The following is a 20,167-nucleotide window of genomic DNA, read 5'->3' on the forward strand; positions in this document are numbered from 1 at the left end:
TGGCTTAATTGGTGAAAATAAGTTTGATCCCATTATACTAATGTAGTTAAGTCAGAAGACTGGAAAAAATAATTCCTAATTTTTTTTTACCTATTTTTGTAATTTAAAATTCCTTAAATATTTAAAAAATATATATTATAGGAAAAAACAAGATAATCACTGGAAAGCAGCAACTTTAAAACTTTTAATATATCTCTTTCCTTATGTAGAGTTTTTAAATACAATTGGGTCACAGCATTAGAATAATTTTATTAATTAAAATCCAATATAAGAAATTCAGACTATTACATTTGCATATCATATCAATGACAACTTTTAGTCTGTTAAGAATCTTAAAAGTTAGGTAAGCACATCCTTTAACATAGAAGCTTCTTAAACATCAGAGATTGTTGAGAAGACTCTATCTTGAATGATCATTTAAGCTTTTAACAACCAAGATTATCAGGAAATGATGTTTCCTGTCTCAATGAAAACCTGTCTGCTCACAGATTAACATCCCTTTGCAACTGTGCCAGTTTCAGTAAACAAATAAAAGCCAATAAATCCTCCACATAAAATCCCTTTACTCACCGGAAGGAAATTTTCATCCCTCACTTCTGTCCTAAAGACCACATTATATAAACTTACTTAATTTTTTTTTTTCACCTATTTCCCCTGTATCTACATTTCTCCTAGGGTCAGGTAAAAAGATTCTCTTTTCATACAGAGAACAGGAACACTTCTATAAAATGGTCAGTGCCCATTATTGTCCAGTTGATTATATCAGAAAGACACAGGAAAAAGGAGAGTGGCTTGGAATCTGCTTATCTGTAATCCTAACTCTGAAGTTCTGGGTTCATGGGGGACCTCAGCTCCCACACTTAGGCTAGCTCCCCTCCACTGTCCTTTCCACTTTAAAGGTTCAGAGCACATCTAACCTGTTCCCTTCACTCTAACAAAGAGGAAAAGCTTGTCTGTCTCTACCTCTAATAAAACAATAAAACTATAAAATGCTGGTACTGGAAGAGTCCTTAGAACTTAGAGTCTAACCCTCATTCTTTCTGCATGAGAAGACAGAGAACCTCAATTGTTAAATAACTTTCTCAAGTTCACAGATGGTTAATTAAGCCAAGACTGGCTTCCAGGTCTCTGGACTAAATCATGTCTCTGTACAAATTCTCCTACTGACTTATCAGTTAGTAGAGAGCCACATGCAATAGGACACAGAATAGATTTGATTTTACACTTAAACTTTTAAGAGCTGTTTAACCTAATATTTACTACATACACATATGAAATATGTTTTTAAAGAATTCCTCATGATATAAAAAAACTTTGAGAATAGTTAGCTGAAGCCTTTAAAAGCGTGGAAAGCTAAGAAGTGATAATGCAGACTTAAAGCTGCTTGAAATGTTTGCCCTTTTGCAATGAAAAGTAATGCAATCTTTTAAGGGTAAACCAATTTTCACCCTTCCATCACTTGTAATCATTATAAATTGAATAAAATAGTTATCACTTTTAGAATATGAGAAAAAATTATGTTTTGGCAAAAATACTTTGTAAAGTGAATACATAAATAGGCAGGTAAAATACCTTTAAAAAGTGAATATATATATTTTTAATTTTTTTTTAGTTGTAGATGAACACAATACCTTTATTTTATTGATTATTTTTATGTGGTGCTGAGCATCAAACCCATAAACCCAGTGCCTCACATGTGTTAGGCAAGCATTCTACCACTAAGCTACAACCCCAGCCGTGAATATACATTCTTAAAAAGAGTAAAATTTACTGTTTTTTTTCTTAATCCAGCAACAATGTGCAGTATCTACAGTGATAGCTCTAAATTTTCTTAGTTTAGAAGAGAATTTAGAAGGGGTGAAGGATTAGAAAATTTGCCATGAGGCTGAATTTAAATAAAAATATACTGTTTTCACCTACATTCCTCTTTTTTGGTGGGGAAGGAAGAGGGAGTAAAGCAAAGCCTGAAATATGTGTTATGCATAAATTCACATCATGCATATAAGGTATAACATTGTAAAATTCTATAGTACCTTTTGAGTCTAAAAAGGAAAAACAATAACTGTGTAAAGTATTGGAAGATATATAAATATTATTATATAATTAAATAATAGTTTTTTTTAAACTGTTTAAAAAATTTGGGAGAATTTAGCATCCTTCTCCCACTGGTCAGTCTCTCTCTCTCTCTCTCTCTCTCTCTCTCTCTCTCTCTCTCTCTCTCTCTCACACACACACACACACATACACAGAATAAAAAGATGCTCTAAGATTCTCTTCCTTTTTTGAATGTAGTATCAAAAGCCTCCTTATTATTTAATTATTTTGAGATATTCTATAATCTAAGAGTATATACTTTCAGACAATAATCTTTGAATAGACAAGCTAGGAAAAAATACAAGGAAGGGTTGGGAGGGGGAAAGAGAAGCAAGGAGATTAGGGAGGCAGAGAAGATGCCTCATATTCCTTTCATCTGCTTGTCATATTCAGGAGGCATGAGTCCAAAAGATGATAAATGTTTGAAAATAAATTATACAAGAGTTGGAGGAAAGACTTTTCGGGTCTGAAGAAAAGAAGTCAGCTCCATAGATCCTTCAGAAGTCTCCAGATTAGGTTTAATAAACAGAGAAAGCAGCCAATTTTGACAAACACTTAGGCCAGAAGAAAAGATAATGGGCCTAAATAATAGCAAGAACATCCTAGGCAAAGTGTAGAAAAGAAGCAGTTAACAATAAAGGTCAGTGAACCACGAACTGGTTGCCAACTGTGATGTCTCTAGAGGTCTTTAAAATGGGATTTATTTCCATTTGGCCACCTTGGTTTAAATATAACCCTGTCTGGCAAAGGGAAGTTGAATCTTAAAGTGCTTTCAGTGCTAGTGTCTTAAGAATGTGGTCATTCAGAGGGAAAGCAGGGCAACTGATACCTCCCTCTGCCCTGGTAGCTTCCTTTCTGATTACAAATATTAAACTGCATATTCTACAAGGAAAAAAGTCCTCAAGAACATTCTTTTCAGATAATGTCATCTTAAATTGAAGAAGTACTTTACACATGTGGATCCTATGATAAATTCAGGACACATCAGAAAATTCCAAGTAAATGAAATATTTGCATCAATGATGACACTATTATGATTAAGATTTTGGTATTTTCACAATGAGATTTTAATATTTGAGGCATATTGGCAAACGTATTTGTATCTATCCTTATGAATTAAATATAGAAATTCTTCACTGTTAGCAATAAGTCAGAAGTCTATCAGAGGTCTTGGCTCTAAAATAATAAAACTAGGCTACATTCCTAGTATGATTCAATGGAAGATTCAGTTAATCAAATTTATCTGTGATAAGAGCAATCCTACTAATCAATAGAGAACAGCATTTTTGTTGAATTGGCTATTAATGAAATAAACTTGACTCAGAAATTCTTCTGCTAGTTAATAGATACTAGTTTTTCACCATCAGTAGCTAATTTCTAACAAGTCTTTAACACGATGTGATTTTTTTCCCATTTAATCTATAGTGTTTTTTTGAATAGCAGGGCTCAATTAACAAATATGACAGACTAGTACTGTAAATACCACATTCCACGAGAATATGAATGGATGTAAGGTAGTGAGTTACAAGACTTTTTTGGAAGAAAAACTTTGTTAAATAGAGGAACACTTAAATTTTCAAGTGGTGAAACGATCTACATTTGTACTGAGAAAACCCAGTCACTGGGATGATGGAAAAATGATATGCACAGGAACTCATGAATGATAACATCTCTAACAATTAAAACTCTTAGGATACTTTAATACAAGGTATGATTTCTTTGGGAGTGAAAAGATTGAGTTTAACATAAAAGCCTGTCATTATGTCTTTCAATTTTTCAGACATAAAAATAGAGAGAATAAAAGGGCATTTTTAGAATATATTTAATAGATACATAAAATGCTATGAACTTTTCGCCTCCACTCAAATACCTAATGCTATTCTGTAGCTCATAGTTCTAGAGACAATTTTGGCTGTCACAACTGAATTGGAGAGGAAGTGGGAGAGGCCGGCCAGTAGCTCTACCTCAAGTGGACAGAAGTCAGGGATTCTAATAAATATCCCACAATACACAAAATAACCCATCACCACCACCACAAATAATACCCTAGCTCAAAATTCCAGTGCCATAGCTGAGAAACCTTGCTGGAGGTTATTGAAAGAGTTTAAATAAGAATTGTCCAGAATATGTACTAACAAACACTTCCAATTTATATAAAAGTACCCTTAACAATGCCTGATATGTCACAGGAACTCAGAAAAGATGAATAACACTCTTCTTCCTTTCCTTCCTCTTCTAAAAATACCCACACTTTCCCAAAAAGCACAGTTGTTAAATGGTTCTATTTATTTATTTGTCCATTAAAGAATCCAAGAATCAAAAGAAACTATCCAGCCATCTATGACAATGTGCATATCACCTGACATGGATCTCAGGGTCATCATTTTAATGATAACATTCCCTAAGACAGCCTTTAGAAAGCATCACATCAGAATGCTTTCTTTTCCATCCTCCCTGAAAGATACACTTAATTACCAATGGTCATTGCTTTTATTTTGTAACTACTTGTGATTTTAACCATCTGTTTCTGGATACCAAACCCTGGCAAAGCTATCAAATGACACTCATCTTAACTAATGACTTGCATTTTTCTAATCTAATCTCACATTGCAACCAGAGGGATTAAAACAAAACAAGGCAAAACAAAACTAAGCTGATCATAGAACTTATGTGCTTAAAATCCTTCAATATCATCCAGTGCTCTTAAAACAGAGAGCTAAATCTTTAACATGGTCTTGTGCATTATGCTCCCTGTCTTCTCAAACCATCCCCCACCCCCTCCCTCATTTCCTCAACCTGGCCTCATAAACATTCTTTTGGATCTTAAGTACACCATGCTCCATCTTACCTCCAGTTCTATGCACGCCATCCCTCAAAATCTCTCCCTTCCCCTATTTAATTCCTATTCACCCTTCAGATCTTAGCTCAAAATCCAATGTTTTTTTTCAAGAAATAATCAGGTCTTCTATCCTTCATAAATTTCATACATGTTCTAACTCTCAGTTTAACAAGAAGAAGCTATCAATGTTAGCTGTATGTCAGACCAAAATATTAGAAATTCTCTTAGCAAAGAAATTCAATATCCCAAATGTGCAAAGGTTGGAAAGTGAAGATTCAGGGGCTTTCTTAAAGCTGCTCATCAGGTAAGAAAAGAATTGGAAATTCAAGTATCTCCAGCTTTTAAAAATCTCGCTTTTCTTATTACACTGCCATTTTTTTTCAAGATTTAAACCTTACTTTAATGTAATTTTTGTTCTACTTTTTTTCCCTCCAAATCAGTAATAAGTAATATGAATGTATGATGTGCATAGTAATACATTAAATAAACACATACATAATGATTCCACTTATATAGACATATTTCATATGTACAAAAAAATTGGGAGAAGAAATAACTCACGTTATATTTTATTTTCTCTTAGCAACAATGTCAAAAAAGCCAATTCCATCTTCAACATGTGATGTGATATAATCATTTAGGACAATCACTATAAACTTTCAAAATATATAGTCAAGAAATTAAGAATTAGAATTCAAGTGTCTCCAGCTTTTAAAATCCTTGTTTTTCACTGCACATTTAAAATATGCAGTCAAGAAATTAAGTATGCATGATTTAAGTTGACTATTTAATATAAAGACACATGGGAACTAATTTTTCTCATTTGTAAGGTAATTCCAAAGTAAATGATTTGTAGACTACCATCCATGAAAGTTTCAAAAATCCAGCACAGGATTCATAATTTCACATTTATTCCCAAGATATGTAAATAAAGCCAAAATTTTCATTTCTATCTAGCGATTATGTACATGTTTTAGAGTAAAAAGCCTAAAAATGCGCCTCCTCTCTTTAACTAATAACCTAAAAAGTACAGTTGGAAATGACTACCATACACTAAGTTAACTTTTTAAAAGCACCTTTGTAAAATGGCCCATCTATCAGCTTTAATTGTGCAGTGCTCTAAATTCTCTCCTAATAACATCGACCACACAAAATAAATGTCCTAAAGCTAACATTAACAACCATTTATGGATTTTCCTATCCTCATAAATCTGTTATAAAGCAATTATTCAGCTATATTTTGTCTTATACCTATTTTAGTATTTTCTGCAGGTGTGTTTATTTTGGCACATTATTTATCAAGTCATGAGAATTATAGTTTAAAAGCAAATTAAAGTGCTCATGGTATTTTAATCAGTTTTTGCAAACTTTGGGTATGATATTTCAAAATGTTCATTTTCAATCTATGCAGAATCCTCTTAAAATAAAAATAATTACTTCATATTTTTAAATTATTGAAATAAAGCTCAAAGGACACCAGATGCTAACATAATTCTAAAGTTTAGTTATTTTAATGATGACCTGATGTTTGGAATATGCTGAAAGATTTATTAAATCTACAAAAAATGAATGCAGTTAAAAATTATTTTTAATACTGCATAAATTTGTTGGAAAATAAAATCATGCCAAATAAATAATAAAATAGTTAATACATATGGATGAATAAAAATCCAATTTTCAATCATTTTATGTATAGAATTATCCAGGGTTTTCCATAACAAAAAGGCATCCTTAATATACTCTATATTATTCTCTTTATGATTATTGTCATTTAAATAATAAATAATTTCTATTACTTGATGTCTGAACAATTTCAGATAAAATACAGCAAGATGAAATTAATTTAGGTTTATTTCTTTTACATTCATCGATAAACAATTTCACATAATAATTCCATGTTTTAAAATTATGTGAGCTTGTTAGCAGAGAATCTAACATTTTAAAACAGTTATCTGTAAATGACTAGGGCAAAAATGTAATTTATTTCTCTGAATATCATTCTCAGGCCAAGTGATTCAGATTTTATAGATCCACACAACTCAATTACATATTTCCATGTTGACACCTTTATTTGATAATGTTGGCTACTAAAGATGGTTGCTCAGTTATACATGTATATAACTGCCTCACAAGAAATCCCAATCCACTGTTATACAGAAGAATAAATCACAGTGAAGCTGAGACCATAATGAAAGGCCCGTGATGTACTATTTACTAGTGTGGTGCTGTGTAATTACTTGTCACCGAATTATCTCATGTATCAATTATTTCTTCTACCTGACTGCTCTTCTTATTTCTTCAAATATTTGCCCGGCACATACATTAAGAGAATGTTTCGAATTTTCTGTAGTAAGATCACCTGGTGAATGCTTTTTCTTTTGATTAATTTTTACAATTAATATCAGTGCATTTGAAATAACTGAAAGTAATCCAAAACCTTTATATGAGTGAAAGAAATCTAAAAGGATATCACATCTTTAGTGATCATTTTGGTGGAAATTTTAAGTTATAAGAGCACAAGAAGTTCTTTACTACTGGAAAAAAAATATGGCAAGTTATCACACGTCAAAATGATACTGGGAATCAATCAAACCAAATACAAAAAAGAAAACACAAAAACCAGCAGGAGTGAAGCTCTGCCTCCTATTTACACTACTGGATCAGAACAGTTACGGAGGGAGCTATTCTCACAAATTATTCTCTTGTTAAATTCTGTGGTAGGACTTCATTAAACCTCTTGGCTGATGGCATTTTACTTTCTTTCAGTCTGCTCACAAAGAACTCAGCTGGAAATACTGAAACTTGAAAAGTTTCTATCACATATTGAGTTTTTTTTTTTTTTTTGCGGGGGGGGGGTGTTTCTTTTTACAATCACAAACCTTTTTTCCTCATTCCCCCCTCTAAATTTCAGTTGAATTTTTCCAATCATCAGCTGAACAACCATGAGAAGAAAATAAAGGGCACAATAAAAGCATAAAATAAAGGGCACAATAAAAGCATTTTGAATTTGACTCTAGAATTCAGCATTAAGGGGAGCAATATATACAGGAGGAAGTAAGTATAGATATGTAATTACATGCATAATGTATGTATGCATGTAACTATCTTATATTCTCCACCCCATGAAGCACCTTGCCTTTCCTGGTTATTGTCATCTGTCATGAAGAACCATCTCCTAAAAGATTCAGTTTGCTTATCTTGGCAGAGTCTGACAAAAGTATCACACACATAATCAAGGTTCTTAAAAGCATCAAGTGAAGCTTTGGAGGTCTCGTAATATGTATTTCTTCAAAATGTTGATGAACTCATGGTTTTGTAACCAGAATCATGGATTAGAGTAAACCTCATTGAACCTGCAAAAGGCCCCTTGACACTATGAGTTTTGGCTTTGACTCAAATAACCAGGTTAATGGTCAGAAACTATGCACCATTACACTTTTCTCAAATCAGCAAGTTAAGGAAATGGTTCCAGCAAATGATTTAAACGAAGTATCCTTCATTTTATTCCTTTTTATACCTAGATATCATATGAACTCCAAAATGTCATGTGACTCTTGTATAAAGATCTTATGTGCTGATAGAAAGTCAAACATGGTGAACTCTATTTATGGAAAGCCCAAATTCACAAAATAAGCCTTCTTTTCCTGAGTTTGTTTGTTTGTTTGTTTGTTCGAGGTGTGTGTGATGCTGGGGATTGAACCCAGGGCCTTGTGTATGTGAGGTAAGCACTCTACCAACTGAGCTATATCCCAGCCCCCAGAGTTTATTTTTTTAATGCAAGTTTTTAAAAAGTTCATCCTGTACTACTGACAGTAAAGTCTACATGAAAGCTATAATGTTTTACATTTATTTAAATACTTAAAATTTTTACTTTAATTTTACTTAAATTTTTACTTAAAATTTTAAATTTTACATTCTAAAATAATTATCTAATAGGTCCATAAAAAGTCACATGTGCATATAATAATTTCTATTATGTAACATTAATATGTATATTGATCATTTTCAAAGTTATTATTTTACACGTTAGAAAATTATCAAATTCAGAGATGCAAATTTATTTTAAGGAATTATGCCTGCTGATTCATTTCAAGACTAAATTATAAAGTAGTTATAGCTGGGCACCATCTACCCAAATTCAGTGGTCCCTCTGTAAATGTAGGGAATTGGTTCTAGGAATCTTGTGGATACCAAAATCCTCATATTCTTAAGTCTTTTATACAAATGGTGTACTATTTGTATATGATATATGAATGTCTTCCCCTGTACTTTAAATCAGTTCTAGATTATTTATAATACCTAATATTATGTAAATGTTATGTTAATAATTGTTATAATATATTGTTGGGAATAAAGAAAAACAGTTGGTATGCATTCAGTACAGATGAATTTCTCTTTTTGAACTTGCTTATATGGAAGGATGACTATATATATATTATTTTTAACAAGAGAAAACCATCCAAATTTATTTAATATGAGAAAAGCATACAAATTTATTTAATATAAGTTTCATATGACACACATCCATTTAGAAATGAAGATCCAAAGAAAGAGGAAACACTGTGTATTTTTTTTTAAACGGTACTAGAAATGGAATCCAGTGCCTTGCTCATGCTAGGTGAACACTCTACTATTGAGCTACACTCTGAGGCTGGTCAGAGAGTTTGTTGATGGCCTGTGTCATGGGAGAACATGATGAGAGACCTTCCTGCTTCCATTTTTTTTTTTTTTCAAATGCCAACATGCCATATTTGGGGGTAGAATGGAATGACTATATTTTTAACTTCAGTTCACTCAATTGTTCTAATATTTGTATTATTTTTATGGAGTGAGGTGTGAAATATTTCAATATTATTCATTTTGTCAGGAAATTCAGCATCATCAAACATATCCAGAGGGTTAATAATTATGTTAACTGTCTGAAAGAATCATGTAAATTGTGGATCTTTTTAATTAAAAAAAGTAAATATAAGATTTGGTTCTCAAATATATATTAGATTCATAGAATTAATACAAAAAAGGAATTTTAACTAAATGCAGATTTCTTATCTTATATATCACTTGTCCAGTTTTGCTAAAGTGAACTAGAAAGGACAACTGACATTTTTGAACCACAGTCACAGATACTCTGTTATAATTTGTTGAAAATTATTTATTGTGTCTCTGTAAAAATTTAGGTAGATGTATAAAAAACTCAAACTTTAATTATTTTACACAGCTAGTTGTAGGCAGCAAGAACAAAGGCAGATACAGTAAGATTCTGACACACACAACACACATCACTGAAATGACAATTAAAGTGCCTCGCATGATGTACTAAGCATTGCATGTTTGTCATTTCATCGTCTGCTATCTATGAGAAACATTTTTACTCCAACTAGTTTTCTTTTTGTTACTGGAGATGGAACACTGGGGCACTCAACGACTGAGTCACATCCCCAGCCCTTTTTTTGTATTTTATTTAGAGACAGGGTCTCCCTGAGCTGCTTAGGATCTTGCTGCTAAGTTGCTGAGGCTAGCTTTGAACTCGCAATCCTCCTGTCTCAGCCTCCTGAAACACCATTTTACAGGTAGCCTGTTTCCAGAAGAGATTACTGTTTGAAACGGCACATTAGACAAAGAAGTTCTTCCCTCACCAACGTGGGAAGGCATCATCTAATCCAATGAAAGTCTGAATGGGAAAAGAACAAGTGGAGGAAGGACAAATTTTCTCTCTGACCTGGAGGTGGGACATCCATCCTCCCCTGCCCTCAATCATCAGAATTCTAGGTTCTCAGATCTGTGGACTTGGACTGAATTGCACCTCCTGCTTTCCTGGTTCTCCAGCTTGCTGTGGGACTTTTCAGCACTGCTGATCATGTGAGCCCATTCTCTTAATTAACCCTTTTATATATCCTACTGGTTCTATTTCTCTAAAAGAGATGCCTCTGAGATAGTAGAAAGCAATGAGACTAAGAAGGCAAAGGAAACCAAAGTGCGCCCCTAAGAAGCTCATATTCAAGCAGGGTGAAGAGAAATGCAGTAAGGGCAGTTATAGCATCCAGAGGGTCTATGAATGTGCGCTGGGATGGACAATGTCTAAAAAGTTTCCTGGAGAATGTTGATCTTCTCTGAGTCCAAGGAAAGTGTAATTAGCAAGTACAGGTGGTTCAGGCAGGGTTTGGGGCATTTTAGACCAAGGAGGCAACATAACAAAAAGAACTAAGTTACAGGGTAGTACATGTGTGAAACAAAATAGAAAATATAGTGTATTAGATTGAAGGGAGAAGTGAGAGAGGAGGCTAGCACCAGTACATATTGTGGATCTTATATAGAGAGAAGGAACCATGACCAAGTTTTATGGAAGGAACTACTATAACTAGATTGTGTTTTAGACAGATGCGTCTGTTATGGACAATAGATACAGCAAGATAAAAGCTAGTTGGTTAGAGGTTAGCACTTTACAGACAGATGAGGAAGATGTGAAAGGTGGAATGGTAAGAAGGGGAGAGAGCTAGTAAGAGCTCATAAATAGTGAAAAGCCAAAACAAGTGGGACTCTGTGGCAATTAGGAGTAGGACATGGGAAAAGCAGGAGAGTAAAGGATGACTCCCCTCCTCACACTGTCTGCTGGATATGTCTCTGCAGGCTGCACTACCGACAACCAAAATGGAGGTTTTGCAAAATTTAGCTTTGAATGTCTAGTCTGATCTTATCTTCACTGCATCACTACTACATTCTATGAATTATACTTACAGCCTGGTTTAGAAGGGACTTAACATACACACCTCTGACAGTTGCTTCTTGTTTTACTGAAAGCTATAATTACTCTTCAATTCCTAGTTCATTGGGATACTTAACAGGGGTCAATCATAAACTGTGGCACCCAAAATATTTCAGCAAAGCTCCCTGTTTGAAGCATGTAGTTCACTACTAGCAAGGAAAGAAGCTCGAGGAAACATCCCATTAGTAGCAATTAAGTCAGCCAAAAGACAGCCCAGGTCTTTTTTCTGCCTTTGTGTCTCCCTCATTTCATGTCAATCTCATACTTTAAGGCTCAGCCTTCCAGCAGCTGTCACTGGCTAATCAATCCTAATGAGCAAGTGCTTTGCTCATTCATTATATGCTTGGCATAAATAGTTATGGGAAGCATAAGACAAAATAGCAATTCTACAGAGTAGAACAGAATGCACGTCCTTTTGATGACTCATTTTAACATTCTTACCGTAGGTCAACAATAAATTTAAAGAGTTAACAATATAATTCAAACCATATTTAATAGTTTAAAAACAGGTGATGAAATTGAGAGAATGGAGTAATTTCACATCAAGGGAATAAAAATTGGCAAGCACTATTTAGAGAAGGGCTGAGATTTCACAGAAATCCCATCCATCTGATCACAGAGCATGAACCGGCTTGGCAATGTTTGGCACTTGACTTTTCTTTCTTTTTTTTTTTAAACACAGCTTGCAGAAAGGACAGAAAAACAACCATTCCTTGACCTTCAAAGAATAACTGGTCCCTGTGAGAAGTCTAGTGAGGAGTGTAGTGGGGTGTGAACGGAGATCTAAATGTATGGCTTCCTGTGTCTAGTGGCCCAGGATTCAGGCCTCCAGGGAAACAGGAGGACTAAATGTCTTTTAGTTCCTTTTGTAAGAGAGATGAACAAAAATGGGATTAGATTTTCCTAATGGTCCAACTCAGGGAGATAAAAGGTGATTGCCTAGGAAATGGCTGGTGGGTGGAAGTCGGGTTCAGTTCAGTTTCCTGTGACGGATGGGACATGGCGATGAGAACATGATCATTCTGGTGATAGAGTCACAAATTCACTTTGGGAATAAAATTGTGACAGTAATAAGAGCCGCTTTATCTGTGAAGCTGCAAAGAGAGTGGAAAGATTAATAACGCCATCTAGTTTGCCCTTTTTAAGAAATGAGTTGCTGAAGCAAAGACTCATAAGGAATGTTTGAGGCTGAGGATAAAATTGGAAATGGGAGAAACTCAAAGTTGAAACTCTGTGTGGCTTTCTCTGCTATATTTCTTTGGGGATAGCACTTCCCAGAAAAGAAGTGATTTAAAAAGCCATCCATAGGATTGCTATTATGAGTAAATAATTTGTAAATTTTATGGGGTTTGTTATTAGTAATAATAAACAGAATAATGTTTCTTCCTTTATTTTTTGAAGTATTTTGAGATTGTATTCTCTATCCTTTTCCTCAAATCTACCTTTAAGAAAAGAAAAAAAGCACTCACTTTTTAAATTAACCATGAATGGATCCTGAAATAGCAAACTAATTTGACTATCCTGATTCCAAGAAGAAACTTGAGGCCCACATGACAAGCATCTAATAAAGAACTAATGGGTTTAGATTAAGACAGTAAAATAATATAAAACAAACCTGCAACCGGACTCAAACACCAATGGGAAGCATAAATTTTAGCAGGTTCAATGACACAATGTTTAAAACCTTGGCAGGGTGCCTCTATGCATCTATTTTGTTCTGGTTAGATTTTTGTGTTTTATAGGTATGTCACAACCTATAAAATTGTCATAAATACCACAATAAATATCTTTTTCCTTAAAACATGGGGGCTATTAGGCAATACGAAACACTAGTTCAAAAAATAAGTCATTCCTACCAAGCCAGCATTCCTAACACTTGTCCATTTGTGACACCAGAATTCAAATATAACAATATAACAAATCAAAAATTGTGGTGGGATATGTCTATAAAAAGTTACCTCATTTTGTTTGTAAATTTTAGGTTCATAAAAAGAATGCTTGAGGGTGTGCAAGATGTTATACATCTGAGAGGAAAACAGTTGCAGACAAACATTAAATATAAATAAAATAACTGATGGTTAAGTGATGGCTTACATTTATAGGCAGTCAATATTTGATAAGTCTAACAAATGAGTAAGCATAAACATTTCTGGTGTAATTAGTCCAAAATGGCATTTTCTTTTTCTTTTCTCTTTTTGTTTGTTTGGTACTGAACCCAAGGGTGCTATTCCACTGACCTACATACCCAGCCCTTTTGTTTTTGAAATTTGGAAACAGTCTCTTGCTAAGTAGTTGCCCATGTTGGTCTCAAACTTTGGATCCTTATTGCCTCAGCTCCCCAGTAGCTGGGATTACAGGCATGCAACACTGTGCCCAACTATTCCACTGTGCTTATTTGTTGTGTAATGAAGGTTATTCTTCTTCAATAGGTCAAATTACTCTAGACCTTTGAGTTTCATTCTGATAATGAGATTCAGAGACATACCAAAATTGATATGCAGGTTAAAGGCACTGGGATATTTTCATTGGCTAAATATTTTCAGAGGCCAGGGGAAATATATCTTTACTCTGAAACTACCTAGTATCACCAAATTTTATTACAATTTGCCAATTTTCAAAGTAAAATAAAAATCTTTCATATTAAATAGTCAATATTTTGATTTGTTTCAGGTTTGTGATTTGAGTTTAGTACTTTGCTCTATGCGAAGAAGTAACCCAGACACTGATGTGCTACTAAGAGAGTATGATCTCATATTGCTCCCATGTGTTGGAGTGGTTAATTGAAGTTTCCAAATGGCTATGAAGATGAGTAATCCATTTTTAAAGATAGTTTCTCATGGATAATCTTCTTACTAGTCTCTGAATCATAAGAAAATGCACCTGTTTTATAGGAAGATAGATTGAGGGTTTGAGAACCTTAGAAATTGGAAAACAAGAGATAATGAAATACAATTGAGGTCAAATGATTTCTGCTGAATGTTTCCCCACAACAATAATATACCACTGCACATAAAATGTAATTTTTAAATGATCTCTATTCCCAGATAGCCATAATTTTCATCATTGAGTTATTTTGTAAAACTTTAATGAGTCTACCACTATTTTAACAAAACTAGCAAAATCCAGCATATTTACTACAAAAGTCAATATTGACTTTTAACATGGAAATGCAATGATTTATATTTGAGAAGAGTTTTTAATAATTGTTTGCATAATAAATTGTCATGTATATGTTAGTATTTCAGATTTCTCATTTGCAATAGCGGAAGAACTATTAGAAAGAGCTACTAGAACTATCTAGAATTAACTCAGAATTAGTATTTTTGTTACTCAATAATTATTAAAATCAAGCAATAGAACTATCAAAAATAAAAACACTCATATGAGTACTGTGCTCCTTATTTATAAATCATTTACTCATAATAGACAATATGTTAAATATTAATATATAAATAATTTAACTCCTATAAAAATGCTGTGATATTGTATTACTATACCCATTTTACATAGGGGGAAACCAAGGCCTCAGTCACATACTTCTGAGTCATATAGTAGTAAACAGTACAAGAAGGATCCAACTAAATCCAGTCTGATGCTAATGTCAATGCTCTTAGCAACCATTCTTTATAGCAATTCTACTACATCTGGAAAGTCCCAAACTACAAAGAAATGTTTTAAAGTCCTTCATTCTTTCTGTCAGTTTGTCTTATAACTCCTCATGCATGGGATTTGTGAACTTGCTTGCTTAAAAACAAAAATCGAAACAAAGATCTGTGTCCTAACCCAGATCTTTGGAATGAGATTCTCCAGAGGCCATGTCTGATAATCTGCATACTTAACAAGAAACTTCAGATAATTTAGGAAATTCTGTCTGGTCCTAGATTTTATTGTGCTCTCTTTCTCACCCCCCCTCCGCCCCTTTGGTATTAGGGATTGAACCTAGGGGTACTCTTCCACTGAGGTACATCCCTATTCCTTTTTATTTTTTTTATTTTGAGACAGGGTCTCCCTAATTTGCCCAGGCTGTCCTGAAACTTAAATCCGCCTGCCTCAGCCTCCAAAGTCATTGGGATTACAGGTGTCATGAACCTTGTTCCTTTTATTTTCTTAATAAATTTTATTTCATATATTTAAAATATAAAACATGATATGCTGAGATACATATAGATAATAAATTGGGTCCCCTTCTTTGCTCTTTTGAACACAGATTTCCAGGCAGCATTGATCACAAATGGTGAGCTCCTCAATTTTGAGCCACAGGTACTTATTGCAGGCACCCAGGATCAGTCCTTTCAGCAACTGCTAGAGTTTCCAGATTCCCTGTGCTGTTTCCACCACTCAAGCAGTATTTTTTAGACAAAGTGCCTATTAGATGTGTAGTACAATACCAAGCACTGTGAAGAGTACCCACGTTTAAAGGCCAAGGAAAACTCTAGTCCTAAGAAAGGAATACTTAAGTGCATCTTTACAGACAAGCATCTACAGAAGAGAAATTAGAACAAGATATAGTCCATGCTTGTGCAATTATGTCAAAATGGATTCTACTGTCATGTATAACTAAAAAGAACCAATAAGAAAGAGAAATGATTCTCAAATCAAGGATCTTTTAAAGATGTTGAAATTAATTACTTCTGTAATGGGGAGGGGTGAAAATCAAATAACCACCCTTATTTAAGATAATTTTCCCCATAAGTTCTATCTTCAGCATAAAGTTTTATTGCCTTAACCCAATTCTCTGAATTAAGTACTCACTGGATAAGGGGTGAGGGGGTAGAAAGTTATTTTTAAACATATACTTACTCCAATAGTGTGTCTTTAAACATGAACCACATATAAAACAAAGAAATAAAAACCAAATACTCTACTGAATTTCTTATTGTAATTGTTTCCTGCTACCAGAGGGATTCACTTGAGATGTAGTTTCCTTTGTAGTCACTAATATTTTCTACATTCTTCTCAAAGGAAGAAAAAAGACCTAACTTCTCAGGTTTCCTTTGAATGTTTTTTCTTAGTTATCTTTTGCAGTTGGGAATCATGTTACTTTCTTTAACATCCTGTGTACATTATTCTAACATGTTAAAGACATTATAGCAGTGATGTTAATGTGCATATTCTATTTTAATATTGAATCAAATAATATATTCTAAACTATATACAGATCCTTCATAAGTTTATAGCTAAATTCAGTTGAAATGAGAGCATCTGCATTCATCAAGTAGTTTCTGGATTTGATCATTTGTACCCAATTTCCACTGAAATCCAGGCTTAGGGAGCAAGCATTCCATATGGATATCTTAAGGCTGAATTAGCTTTGGAGCTGAGTTTAAAATTGCAGGGGGAAACTCTATGTTGATTTCAATGTCTGCTGCATGCATAGCAGAATGGCTATTATTTATAAAACATCAGGATACCAAGGTATGAAAACTTTAAAACATAAAGTGAAACATATTTCATTGACTGATCTGATAGACAATCAAGGTCCCTGTCACAATTGCCTAGAGACAGACACACCTTTTCATGTCCTATATTCATCCTGGCTACTTTTACTCCCTCTGAAGGGCTTTTGAACTTGGATTTGACATCTCTTAAATTTATGCTTTTTCTAAATGGAAAGGGGTTTTTTTTTTCTTACAGTTTTAGCCTCACGTAGAGTTCAAGTCTAACTTAGATTAAAGAGAAATAGTCTAGGCCTTAGAAATTTAATGTTTGTTCTTGATCTTTTTTTTTTCTTTTGTTTTTATGAGGTTGAGCTAAAAACCCCAAAGTGGGGCATAATGGCTTTAGAGACAGGAAGGAAATATTCTTTATTCTTTCTTCTAGTGTAAAAAGCCCACAAGGCTCTTTTGTAGAAAGCCCGCAGTAGAAGCACTCCCTCAAAAGCCACCTTTTTCTTCTTAATAGCCTCGGAAGAGACAGTGTTGAGAAAGATGACAGCACCAGGCATTGCTAATGTTAGACCCAGAAACAAGCTAAATGGTTTATGGCCAAAACCCTTGTTTACTACAGTCACTTGTCAAAATAGGGAATTTTTTCCACCAATAAAATGTTTTAAAGGTCATTGCCTCTCAAATTGCACAATAAACAAGTCATCACCAGAAAGGGGGAAAAATTGTGGGAAATAATAATTTTGATGTCAGAGAGAAAGGAAGAAAGTAATGATGAGGAAATGCCTGTGTTGTGGATACCACAGAGGTGACAGTAACGTCTCTGACTTTCAAAAACTTGAAGTCTGCTGGGCGCAGTGGCACATGTCTATAAAACATCTCAGTGGCTCCGGAGGCTGAAGTGAGAGGGTTGCAAATTCAAAGCCACCCTCAGCAATTTAGAAAGGCCTTACGCAACTTAGGGAAAACCTGTCTCAAAATTTTTTTTAAAAAATCTGGGGATGTAGCTCAGTGGTGAAGCGCTCCTGGGTTCAATCTCTGGTACCAAAACATCAAAATAAACCAAGTAACCAAAATACCATTAAAAAACAAACAAACAACAACAACAACAAAAAAAAACTTGAAGCCTTTAAATCCCTATCCACCAAATAATAAGGAGTGAAATTGACCAAATTATATTGTTATGTTGTGTGCACATAGGAATATAGGAATATGTAACAATGAATTCCACTGTTATGTATAATTATAATGCACAATAAATATGCATGTACAAAAAACAGCAAAAATAATAAATCTTTATAAAAATTAGCAAAGTACAAATGCAAATCATTCATCCAACAAATATTGAATGTCTGTTAGATCACAGGAACTATGTGCTCAGAATAAAGATGGCAAAGTCCCTATTGTACAGATGGATCTTACATTCTAAAGGGCAATAGATCCATCCATGTTTATGCTATAGATTGCACAGACCCTTGAAAGCACATCATCTGAAGTAATGAAGATGTGTTTTCCTCCAAAGACAATGTTTTCACAGCAATAGCTGTCATGTAATTAAAGATTAGAAATATACTATGTTTAAGGACCCAGAGAATAAAACACCATCTTCTCTGACCCAAGATAGAACTCTTCATAATTTCGAAAATGTAATTCATTCTTCTTTAATAAACACTTACATAATATATAATGGTGCCCATAGGTAAAGCAATGCTTTCTTAAATATGTTTGACATAAAATTCTCTTCAAAATCAACATCATATTTCACATGATAAAACAACCACAATGACGAGCTCCCTGGTGCCTACCTTGAACAGTCAGAGTGGCTGATGCTTCAGCTTTTCCAACCATATTTTCTGCAACACAAGTATATGATCCCATGTCACCAGCCATCACCTTCCGAATTTTCAAGGTATGATCATCTCGGATTTCATATCTAATATCGCAGCAAAAACAGCATGGTTAAGGATTTTGTTCTTGAAAGATCCCATTTTTACACTATGATGTATCCAGGCATCAAATCACATGCAACAATCCCTTCAGAAATTCAAAACAAAGTAGAGGCTGTGATGTTCCTCTAAGTTAGCAGCAGAAGAAATGAGCTTGTTTTCACATGTATATGAGGTAACATTAAAATATTTTCTTAAAAGAAAATTTGAGTAAAGTTAACATTTATACATCTATTTCCTCAAGCTGTGGTACTCACACTAAAATTAAATGACACTGAAAATTAATTAAATTTTTATCATGTGCTGGACTTTAAGTGATCTATAGATTTTACCTTCTTAAATTCTTATAATAATTTTATAAGATAAGTATTAACCTTATCTTCATTTTGTAGGTGAGGAAACTGAGAAACAGGAAAGTAAGGTTACTTGGCCTTGGTCCTCAGGGAATTTCAGGGTAGAGCTAAAATTTGAACCCAGATAGTCTTCTAGAGTTCACTTGATTTGTCTAGACTTCCCTGCCCTTAAAAAGAGGGTTTCTTGATATAAAATTTTCTCTATATAAAATTTTCCTGAATTATATTGTCTGATACAGTTTATATATTGATAGACCAGATACTTCCCACACTCCAAGTAAATCCCTCATTCGTATTCCCAACTTACTAACAATTAGACATCACATTTCAAGGGACCCTAATATTTAATATGTTCAATAATTCCTTTCTTCTCTTAACATAATCCTCCTCCTCCTTCTACCCCAATCTGCCTATCTTCCTTCATCAACTCTCTATATCTAACTAGTCATCCAGTTTGCCACTGTAGTCTCAGAAATTTCTCTCCACTCTGTACATTATCTCCATCTCTCCAGGCTAAACACTATACAACTCTGATTTGTACAACCAAATAATGGTGTCCCTATAAAAGGCCTCTCCTCATAGTAATGAAACATACATCATGCTAACAAAATTATGTTATTCTAAAAAGTAATTCTGCTCATAATAATATTTCTTGACTCATCAATGTCATACAATACGATGTGAGATTTATTATTACACAAAGCCCCTGATAATATGTCCCCAGTATTTCCAATATGATATCCATTACTTCTCACCACATATATTATGTGCTAGTGATGCTCAACTTT

At 33.9% G+C, this 20,167-nt stretch overlaps 1 protein-coding gene across 6 annotated transcripts in view; it reads right to left on the reverse strand.

Annotated features, from left to right (window-relative positions):
• Positions 1 to 20,167, reverse strand: part of Robo1 (roundabout guidance receptor 1) — a 1,045,885-nt gene that overhangs the window by 85,921 nt on the left and 939,797 nt on the right. For all 6 annotated transcript variants that reach the window (XM_058574582.1, XM_058574581.1, XM_058574578.1 and 3 more), the window contains one exon: positions 18,886 to 19,013. In XM_058574582.1, coding sequence (XP_058430565.1) covers positions 18,886 to 19,013 — 128 coding nt within the window. The remainder of the gene's footprint in view (positions 1 to 18,885; positions 19,014 to 20,167) is intronic.

This window comes from Marmota monax, unplaced genomic scaffold (genome assembly GCF_021218885.2).
Source record: "Marmota monax isolate L192 unplaced genomic scaffold, Marmota_monax_Labrador192_F-V1.1 WCK01_AAM20220418_F8-fsc00016, whole genome shotgun sequence".
Taxonomy (NCBI): Eukaryota; Metazoa; Chordata; class Mammalia; order Rodentia; family Sciuridae; genus Marmota; species Marmota monax.